At 43.9% G+C, this 11,117-nt stretch overlaps 1 protein-coding gene across 2 annotated transcripts in view; it reads left to right on the top strand.

Moving 5' to 3' along the window:
* Positions 1-2,574: 2,574 nt before the first annotated feature.
* Positions 2,575-11,117, top strand: part of PCMT1 (protein-L-isoaspartate (D-aspartate) O-methyltransferase) — a 48,186-nt gene continuing 39,643 nt past the window's right edge. For both annotated transcript variants that reach the window (XM_012452390.2, XM_012452398.2), the window contains exon 1: positions 2,575-2,836. In XM_012452390.2, the coding sequence (XP_012307813.1) occupies positions 2,608-2,836 (229 nt within the window). In that variant the 5' untranslated portion in view covers positions 2,575-2,607. The remainder of the gene's footprint in view (positions 2,837-11,117) is intronic.

The raw sequence follows: 11,117 nt of genomic DNA, 5'->3' as shown, positions 1-11,117 counted from the left end.
CAGTTTTAGTTTTTTTTTTTTTTTTTTTTTTTTAAGACGAGGTTTCACCATATTGGTCAGGCTGGTCTTGAACTCCCAACCTCAGGTGATCCGCCCGCCTTGGCTTCCAAAGTGCTTGGATTACAGGCGTGAGCCACCATGCCCGGCCTCCAGTTTTGGTTTTGATGCCAATTGCCTAGCTTTGGTCAAGTTAATTATGTGCATGATTAAGAATGAGGTTGGTGATATCTATTGAAAACGGCCCAGGAATCAGTTTTCTAAGTTCCTTCTGTGCTTTTGGTTGCACCTGTAGTATTTTTCCCTTCCTCTTTATTCCTCAGAATTCTGCCTATCCTTCAAGGATCTGCTATTTCCTGTACCTTTTCCCCTGATGACCCCAGCCAATGTTGATCTAAATCAACATCGCTTTTTTTCTTTTTTAAGACAGAGTCTCACTCTGTGGCCCAGGCTGGAGTGCAGTGGCGTGAACTCAGCTCACTGCAACCTCCGCCTCCCAGGTTCAAGTGATTCTCCCACCTCAGCATCCAGGGTAGCTGGGACTACACGCCGACGCCACCATGTCCGATCAATTATTGCATTTTTTTTTTGTAGAATCGGGATTTCGCCATATTGGCCAGGCTGGTCTCGAACTCCTGACCTCAGGTGATCCGCTCGCCTTGGCGTCCCAAATTGCTGGGATTACAGGTGTGAGCTAGCACTGGATATCTAGAGTATTAATGGCATATATTTCGGATATTTTCCTTCCCTCCCTCCTTCCTTCCTTCCTTCCTACCTCCTCTCTCTCTCTCTCTCTCCCTCCACCCCCCCCCCCCCCCCCCCCCCCCCGCCGTCTTTCTCCTTTGACATGGAGTCTCGCTTCCCACGCTGGAGTGAAGTGGCGCGATCGCGGCTCACTGCAACCACGGCCTCCCGGGTTCAAGTGATTCTCCTACCTTAGCCTCCCAGGTAGCTGGCATTACAGGCACGCACCACCACGCCCGGCTAATTTTTCTATTTTTATTAGAAATGGGATTGCACCATATTGGCCAGGCTGGACTCACACTCCTGACCTCGTGATCCCCTCGCCTTGGCCTCCCAAAGTGCTGGGATTACAGGTGTGAGCCACTGTGCCCTTCGGTTAGTTTTCTTGAGATGCATATTCTTCCCCCATTAGAATGTAAATCCTATTGAATACAAGAGGTGTAACTTATTCATCTAAAAAGATGAACCTCCTTTACACTAAAGATATTCATAACTCTGTGTTGGTTGTTTCTTTAAGAAGGGCCATGATATGCTTGTTTGTTGTTTTATCTGATACTGGTAGTCCTACTTCACAGGGATAGTTTACGGAAGCACTGCGTGTAAATCCAATCCGTCTGGGTCTGCTTTAGAGTTATCAGGTTCCTATCAAGGATTTGACTTTTTTCTTTTCTCCAAATGGAGATCATCAAGAAGTGTAGAAAGATGAAATGGAAAATATTAAGTGGGTTACAGCCCCAAATCGGCAATTTTATTCATGTTTAATATTGAAGTAAAGAACACTGTTTTGCCTGTAGTTTCATTAATGGTCACAGAAATCCAGGAAATAGGTAATGTTGATTTTGGATTGGAAGCAGGGGCAGTGTCACAGTTTACAAAATAAGGTAAGAACTAGAATTTGAAAATTGTACTGACATAGTGGCACAGGTGACTTAGCTTTGGTTCCTACTAAAAAATGAGTGAGTGAGCGCCACCTCACTCACATCATTTACTGGACTAAATGATGGCTGGATTCTGTCAGTCTCAGTTCTAATTAGGAGTCACCGATTTGCACGCGACAAGCAATGTTCTCGGTGAGCTTCTCACTCATGGTCTTGCAGAGCTGATAGCAATAAACCCATGGTGGAATTTGTGGGGCTTAACTAGGTGGAAATGCACACTTAAGTCAGGAGTAACACGTTCACTAAAGGACATACTGGTATTTTTTAACCAATCGCAACTCTTTACATTTGTATTATTCTAAAGGAGCAAAGCTTTGCCCCCACCCCCAACCCCCATGTTCTGGTATTCTTCCATTTTCTGAGAGCTTTAGAACCAGGGTTCCAAAGTCTCTGCTTAGCCTAACAGTGACGTGCTTGTCACAAAGCCAGAGGCCGGTGTCCTCGGGTTAGAGTGGGCCTTTGTCCTTGGGTTTTATTCTTCTTATTGTATTATTCGGGCTCCACCAAACCAAATATTAGTCAACTGGGTTGGGCGAGGTAGGACGGATGAAGCCCACCGTCTAGCAATCTGGACACCTATAGGAGCAGATCCGCCGCTAGAAACAGCTGACCCAGCGGCGACTGCAGAACCACGGGCAGCGTCGGCACAGATCTACCCCACCATCCCGCCGTCCAGCTCGCTGACCGGAGACGCAGCCGTCAGGCTACGGAGCCTGGCCTCAGGGCAAAGGCAGTGCAGTCTGAGGCCTCAGACAGGGACACGGACAAGCGGCGGTGGCGCTGACTCAGCCCGGCCTCCCTGCAGTCCCCGGGCAGCTGCAACAGCCACAAGCGCGGGCGGCTGAGCCACACACCTCCCCCGCCCTCGGCCCCACCCGGCCACACCCTAGGCCGCGCGGTGTCACAGAGCGCATGCGTGCCGCGGGGGATGCCGGGAGCGCGCAGTGGCGGCAGCAGCGGCGACGGCAGTAACAGCGGCGGCTACAGCGGGGACGCGAGCGGGGCGGTGACGGTGTGGGAGGTGGTCTCACTCTTGGGGAAACTGCTGGGCACCGTCGCCGCGCTGAAGGTGGTTCTGTACCTGCTCCGAGTGTGCTTAGCGATGGCCTGGAAATCCGGCGGCGCCAGCCACTCGGAGCTAATCCACAATCTCCGCAGTAAGTGCCATCTCCGCGCGTTGTGGGGCAGCTGGGGCAGGCTGGGCCTGGACGTGTCCTCCTGGGCCGTCCGGAACGTTCTGTCTGCCTCCGCGCGCCTGCTGGAGGGCTTCGGCGCAGGGTTGCCTCGGTAGTCCCGAATGGCATGCGCTTGCAATCGCCTCCCTCGGGACCTGTCACTCGTCGACGACGTGGACTAGAAGGGTAGAAAAAGAGCCAGGGGCCGCTGCTGGTGGGGGCAGGGGCGGTCGTCTCCCTGCAGGCCCTGCTGGAGGGAGTGCGGTACAGGTGGTGCTGCTGTCACTCGGGTCCGCGTCCGGGTCCGGCATGCGAGGGGCGTGCCTTCAGGGTGGGAGTGTGTGGGCTAGGCCTTACAGAGTGAGCTGGCGCTCAGGAGACGCCACCTTCGCCCCCTGCATTTTCTCATCTTCCCCCTCCTTCATAATCAACCTCGCTGCAAGCTTTCCCTCTAATGCAGCCTCCCCCGCCCTCCGTTTTTTCCCCGGGAGGGAGATGCCACCGTCTGATACAGGCGAGGGGAGGAAGATGAGAGTATTGCCATTGCAGATGCTGGGAGAAATTTCTCTGGCGCCTGTCCAGTGGAAACCTCCGTGGGGGGCGGAGAAAGAGAATCAGGGAATGCTCTTCCTGAGAGACTTGTATTTCAGGAGCCTTTACAGGTCCTGGATCAGCAAAGGGTTGTGTCTGTGGTTCTAACTTTTTTCAGGGTACCATAGGCTTTAAAAACCTTGTGTGGAGTTTCTTTATACCATTCTTTTTAGTTATTGTATTCCTTCCTCTGATGATAATTTTAGGGTGGGATGAGTGCTGTGTCACTTTCTTTTTTCAAACCGAAATATAGCGTCCCCGTTTTGTTGGGAGACCAGAAGGGCCACAGTCTATAATAATCTCTTTGGTCAGAATTTATAGCACTCTTCTTTGCTACTAACTTTGCAGTAATCATCTTGCCACATGGTAGTTTTAATTGTCCTGTGTTACTTAACTTTTCATGTGTTTGTCTTATCTCCCAACTCGATTTGTAATGTCTTTAAGGGCTAGCACCTTTAAAAAAAAATTTTTTGGCTGTGCTCAGTGGCTCACGCCTGTAATCTCAGCATTTTGGGAGGCTGAGGTGGGTGGATCACCTAAGTTCAGGAGTTCGAGACCAGCCTGGCTTAACATGGTGAAACTGCGTTTCTACTAAAAACACAAAAAATTAGCCAAGTGTGGTGGCACGCACCTGTAATCCCAGCTACTTGGGAGGCTGAGGCAGGATAATTGCTTGAACCCAGAAGGCGGAGGTTGCAGTGAGCTGAGATTGGCCATTGCACTCCAGCTTGGGCAACAAAAGCAAAACTGTCTCCAAAAAAAAAAAAAAAAAAATGTTAGCATGTAAACCTTCACCATGGCCAGGAGAGGTGGCTCACACCTATAATCCCAAAATGTTGGGAGCCTGAGTCGAACAAATTGCTTGAGTCCAGGAGTTCAAGGTCAGCCTGGGCAACATAGCAAGACCCCATATCTTACAAACCACCACCAAAAAAAAAAAAAAAAAAAAAAAAAAACCCTACAAAAATTATCCTGGCACGGTGGCACTCCAGTACTCAGGAGGCTGAAGTGGGAAGATCACTTGAGCCCGGAAAGCAGGGTTTGCAGTGAGCCAAGGTCACGCCACTGCACTCCAACCTGGGGGACAGTGAAACCCTGTCTCAAAAAAAAATAGACATCCTTTGTTACCAAACACTAAAGACTCAGTTTCCACCTTAAGTATTGTCCCTCCACCAAAAAAAAAATTCAAAATGACATATATTAAGTACTGGCCGGGCGCGGTGGCTCACGCCTGTAATCCCAGCGCTTTGGAAGGCCGAGGCGGGGCGGATCATGAGGTCGGTCAGGAGTTAGAGACCAGCCTGGCCAGCATAGTGAAACCCCATCTCCACCAAAAATACAAAAATTAGCTGGGTATGATGAGACCTTGCACCTGTAGTCCCAACTACTCAGGAGGCTGAGGCAGGAGACATGTTTGAATGTAGTAGGCGGAGGTTGCAGTGAGCTGAGACCGCGCCATTGCACTCCATCCTGGGCGACAGAGCGAGACTCCGTCTCAAAAAAAACAAAAAAAAAGTACCAACCAATGTGCCAAACAGTACTCTGAATTTCTCTCAAGTCACCTTTGTCTGTCTAGCACAGATTTAGGCATATTATGGACACTTAATGGGCATTTATGAAAAAAAAGGGATGACTATTAAGTTCTTAGAGAAGTTTAAAGAAAAAAAATTTTTTTTTTGAGCAAGAGTTTTGCTCTCGCTGCCCGGGCTGGAGTGCAGTGGCGTGATCTTGGCTCACTGCAACCTCCCCCTCTAGGTAGCTGGGACTACAGGCATGCGCCACCACGTATGGCTAATTTTTTGTATTTTTAGTAGAAATGGGGTTTCACCGTAATGGCCAGGCTGGTCCTGAACTGCTGACCTCAAGTGATCCACCTGCTGCGGCTTCCCAAAGCGCTGGGATTACAGGCATGAGCCACCACACCCGGCTGAGATGTCAACATTTTGTCAAGCATTGTCAAGTTCATTTTATGGAATGATGCTTGATTGGAAATGGACATATATGTGCTGTAACAGTAGTATGAAGTATGATTTGGGTTCTCATGGATGGTACATAGGCTCAATATGTTGTAAATATTTTTATAAAATCCCTTAACGTGATCTCAGTGCCCTATTGCAGTATGTGTACTTGAAAGATTTTGTACACAAATTGTCATTAAGTAATTTTCCACCAGTAGGTTATCATAGAAGGCACTTGGCTGTGGCAGAAATTTGTAATCAATCAGGCTCTTAAAGTCTCTCCTTTTTGGGCCAAATTGTGGTAAGCCAAGACTAGATAGATCTTTTCTCAGTGGTTTCATAATCACTTTAAGATATTGCATTACTGTTCTTAAGCTGAAATTTCTAAGGATGTTTTTCTGTCAGAAAATTTAATGAGAACTATTTAACATACACGGATGTACAGATGTTGATTTTGCAAATATTTAGTTTTATACTAGATTTATGATTGGTAAGAGGAAATTAGAGTAGTAAAGTTGTTTGGCCTCTTTTGTAACACTTGTGCAACTTCAGTTTCAACTTCTTGCTGAGGTAATTGTGGCTAATAGATTTATTTTTATTTATTAGCTGATCATACAAGTAATAGTTGGTAATGTGAAAATTGCAATTGACATAAAATTTGAAAATATTGCCTTCCTTCCTCATTATTCTACTGTGTATATTCTTCCTAAATTAAAGGATTTTAATTGAAATCTTAGAAAAAGGTGAAAATTGTGATAATATTGATGTTGAAATGAAAAGGAGTCTGCTTTCTGGAAGAGGAAGTACATTACAGTTTTAATTTTTTTTTTTTTTTTTTTAGGAAATGAAGCTTAATATAATTTATTAAGAATATTTTGTTTTCCTTTTGTATTAGAATCCATCATAATAAGAATATGGTTGAATGATTTCATAGCTGATGCATCATTTATAGACTATTTTAGATTATAATGGTAGATTTCTTATGTCATGGCTTATAACCACTCTTAAGTAATTTAACAGTGACTAAAACTTGAGCATGCTTCAAAATCTCCTGGATCAACTGCAGAGCCTTTTAAAACACAGATTGCTGGAGCTTGAGAATTTGTATTTCTAACAGATTTGTAAGTGGTGCACTGCTGGTCTAGGGACCACATTTTGAGAACCAGTGACATGTGGCATTTAACATTTGAAATGTGGACAACTGAAGAACTGAAATTCGGTTTTATTTTAGTTAACTTAATGAAATAACCACATGTATCTAGTAGTTACCATATTGGGCAGCATAGGTCTATAGAAATGAAAAATAAAATTATTTTATGATTATGGACTGGTAATATGCTCTTGAAACAAATTAGCCTAATTTTTAAAACAACTGTGAGTCTGCTTAATCTAGGGAATGTGACATTTAAATAATGCTTATATTAGAGTTTATTTTCTACTTGTATTGATATAATTTCAAGCCATGGTAAAATTTAGGAAGGTAGCATGAGTAGGTGAGGTAATGTTCTGGAGCAGGGGTATTTAAACCAGAGGGTTTGTGGGAGGTTAACAGATAGGCTTCAAATGCTAGATAGTCATCCCTCCCTTATCACATGGTTTTGCTTTCTGAAATTTCAGTTACCTCAAGTCAACTGAGGTCTGAAAATATTAAATGGAAAATTCCTGAAATAAGCAATTCATAAGTTTTAAATTGTGTCCCATGCTGAGTAGAGTGAGGAACTCTCTAGATGTCCACTTCATCCTACCCGTGACATGAATCATCCCTTTGTTCAGCATATCCATGCTGTCTGCACTACCTGCCTGTTAGTCACTAGTAGCCTGTTTGGTTAGCAGTGATTGTCACAGTATCACAGGGCTTGTGTTTAAATTATTCTTATTTTACTTAATAATGGACCCAAAGTACAAGAATAACGGTGCTGGCATGTTATTATACTTGTTATATTTTATTATTCATTATTTTTGTTAATCTCTTAATTGTGCCTAATTTATAAATTAAACTTTGTTATAGGTATGTTATGTATCGGAAGAAAACATAATATACAAATGGTCCCTGACTTAGCAGTGGTTTGACTGACAAGTTTTTGACTTTACTGGATGTTAACCTGGCATAAGGGACATAAACCTGTTATAAGTCAAGGAGGGCCGAGAACGGTGGCTCATACATGTCATCTCAGCACTTTGGGAGACTGAGGCAGGAGGATTGCTTCAGTCCAAGAGTTCGAAATCAGCCTGGCAACATAGTGAGAATAACATTTGTTATTTTCTCTACAAAACATAAACAAAATTAGCTGGGTGTGGTGGTACATGCCATAGTCTCAGCTACACGGGAGGCTGAGATGGGAGGATCATTTGAGCCCAGGAGGTTGAGGGTGCAGTGAGCCAAGATCATGCCACTACACTGAGCCTAGGTGATGGAGCAATACCTTGTCTTAAACAACAACAACAAAAAAACATGTTGAGCATCTATATGGGCTGTATGGACTTTGGTACTGTGTGCAGTTTTGGGCATCTATTAAGGGTCTTGGACTGTACTCCCTGTGGATAAGGGGGAACTACTCTTCTGGACACTGAAAACAATTGTTCTTTTATCTATTTTTACTTGTAAAAATAATTTAGTCCATTCCCCTAATGCATCAATTATTTCTACTTATGTTTCTTTTGCATTCTTGATTTTGTCATTTTACATATATAATGTTTATAGAATTTGTCATTCAGTCAGCTGATACTTGAGTGGCTTCTATATGACAGGCACTGGGGATATAGCAGTGAACAAAACAAACATCCACTCCCTCTTGTAGCTTCTAATGGGAGCAGCCAAGTATAGTATGTCACATGATAAGTGACAAAGTAGGAAGGGAGGACAGAGTGTGTGAGGCAGTAGGTTTGTAGTTGTAGAGAAGGCCTCAGTAAGGTATCGTTAGACCAAAGATTTGCTGAAGGAATTGATACAGATCATGCAGGTAGACTTGGAATAAGCATTCCAGGCAGAAGAAATAGCAAATTCTAGATTTGGATTTAGAGTTTGGGAGAAAGATTAGAGGATCCAACACCAAGGTTTTAGGCCTTGGCAACTGGAATGATTTGCCATTTTCTGAATTGGAAGTGGTGAGTGAGTGAGCAACCAGGGTTATTCTGTGAGGAGAGGGAACGTGGGAAATCAGGAGTTTATTTTGAGGAATGTCAGGTTCTTATAAGACATATAAGTGGAGATCTTTAGTAGCCATTTGAATATGCAAGAATTATTATTTGGGTTTTTGTATACTAAAAGCATTTACTTTTGTAAATAATGTTTTCTAATTCTATTTATAGCACCAGTTCTTAGCCACTAGTAGGTGTTGTTAATAGCAAAGAGCATTTATTCTTTCCATTTTTTTTTTTTTTTGAGACAGAGTCTCTGTTGCCCAAGCTGGAGTGCAGTGGCATGATGTTGGCTCACTGCAACCTCCTTTTCCTGGGTTCAAGAGATCCCCCAACCTCAGCCTCCCAAGTAACTGGGACTACAGGTGCACACCACCATGCCTGGCTAATTTTTGTCTGTGTAGAGACAAAAATTGGGGTTTCCCAGTGTTATCCAGGCTCATCTCAAACCCCTGGGCTCAAATGATCTACCCACCTCAGTCTCCTAAATTGCTGGGAATACAGGCATGAGCCACTGCACCTAGCCAGCATTTAGTCTTAATATTCCATTACTTTTCTATGTACATGGGAAAAATATAACCAGCTAGTAAAATCCTAAGAAACTGGGGCCTCAGAGTCCAGAACATACCTCCTCATGTTGACTTATTTCAAGCCAGTTTTATGGATAGGTACTAGTAAGTAAACTTAAAATCCTATGTGTATATTTAAATTTAAATTATTTAAAAATAAATAAAATTGGCCAGGCGTGGTGGCTCATGCCTGTATGTAATCCCTCTTTTGGGAGGCTAAGGTGGGTAGATCAGCTGAGGTCAGGAGTTCGAGACCAACCTGGCCAACATGGCGAAACCCCATCTCTACTAAAAATGCAGAAATTAGGGCTAGGCGCGGTAGCTTACACCTGTAATCCCAACACTTTGGGAAGCCAAGGTGGGCAGATCACCTGAGGTCAGGAGTTCAAGACCAGCCTGACCAACATAGTGAAACCCCGTTTTGTTTTTTTTTGTTGTTTGTTTGTTTTAAATGCAAAAATTAGCTGGATATGGTGGCAAGTGCCTATAATCCCAGCTACTTGGGAGGCTGAGACAGGAGAATCACTTGAAACTGGGGGTTGAATGTTGCAGTGAGCCAAGATTGCACTATTTCACTCTAGCCTGAGTGAAAGAGCAACACTGTCTCAAAAAAATAAAAAATGAAAATAAATAAAATTAAAAATTTATATATTGAGTTATACTAGCCACATTTCAAGAGCTCAGTAGCCACATGGAGCTAGTGACCACCCTGTTGGACAGTACAGATAGAGAATATATCTGCCATTACTGAAGGTTCTTTTGGATTGCAGTAGATCTTGACGCTTGGTTGTATTACATTCTTGTTAATGAGATCTTAGGCTGTAGGAGGGGAAAGCTTCAATTGTGCTGTTACAAAAATATTTTTATTAATATATTTAGCTTTGGTTAAATGCTTTCAGGGTGGCAGTATAAAACTAAAGATTATCAGACAAGGGTGATGAAGATAACAGGAGGGTCAGCATCTTATATGGTGCTTTGACATGATTGAAGTGATTTGGTTTAGCAGAGAAAAGGCTTTAGGACAGTGGTGTTTAAATATTTGAAGAAATGTCATGTAGTAGAGGGTCAAACCAGGACAAACGGGAGGCAGATTTTGGCTCATTATAAGGAAGTATTCACAAAGCTATCCTAACAATCAAAGAGTTGGCTTTGAAAAAGTGTTTTCTGTCACTGAATATGTTGAAGCAAAGAATAGTTGACCATTTCACTGTAAGGGATATTGTAGAAGGGATTTTGTCATCAGATTCCAATGTACACTAGATCTCTAAGGACCCTTCCAAATCCCAAGATTCTGTGATTTTTTTTTCCCAGTGTACCTAGATTCTGTGATTTAAAAAAATGTTTTATTATTTGAGACAGAGTCTCACTCTATTGCCCAGGCTGCAGTGCAGTGGCATGATCTTGGCTCACTGCAACCTCTGCATCTCCAGTTCAAGTGATTCTCGTGCCTCAGCTGCCTGAGTAGCTGGGACTACAGGCATGTGCCACCATACCCGGCTAATTTTTGTACTTTTAGTAGACATGGGGTTTCACCATGTTGGCCAGGCTGGTGGCCAAGTGATTCCTGACCTCAAGTGATCTGCTCGAATTCCTGACCTCAAGTGATCTGCTCGACCAGTCTCCCAAAGTGTTAGGATTATAGGAGTAAGCAGCTGCGCCCGGCCAATTTTTTTTTTTTTTTTTCCCTGAGACAGAGTCTTGCTCTGTTGCCCAGGCTGGAGTGCAGTAGTGCCATCTCAGTTCACTGCAACCTCTGCCTCCCAGGTTCAAGCAATTCTCCTACCTCAGCCTCCTGAGTAGCTAGGACTGCAGGCATGCACCACCATGCCCAGCTAATTTTTGTATTTTTAGTAGGGACGGGGTTTCACCATGTGGCCAGGCTGGTCTCACACTCTTGACCTCGTGATCCGCCTACCTCAGCCTCCCAAAGTGCTGGGATTACAGGCGAGAGCTACCATGCCTGACCCAATTTTTTAAAATAGTATTATTGATTGCATGAAATTACTT

The sequence above is a fragment of the Aotus nancymaae genome, unplaced genomic scaffold (genome assembly GCF_030222135.1).
Source record: "Aotus nancymaae isolate 86718 unplaced genomic scaffold, 86718_ANA_hifiasm-v0.15.2.pri h1tg000040l, whole genome shotgun sequence".
In the NCBI taxonomy this organism is placed as follows: Eukaryota; Metazoa; Chordata; class Mammalia; order Primates; family Aotidae; genus Aotus; species Aotus nancymaae.
Note: the sequence above shows the minus strand (reverse complement) of the source record. Positions and strands in the feature narration are given on the sequence as shown.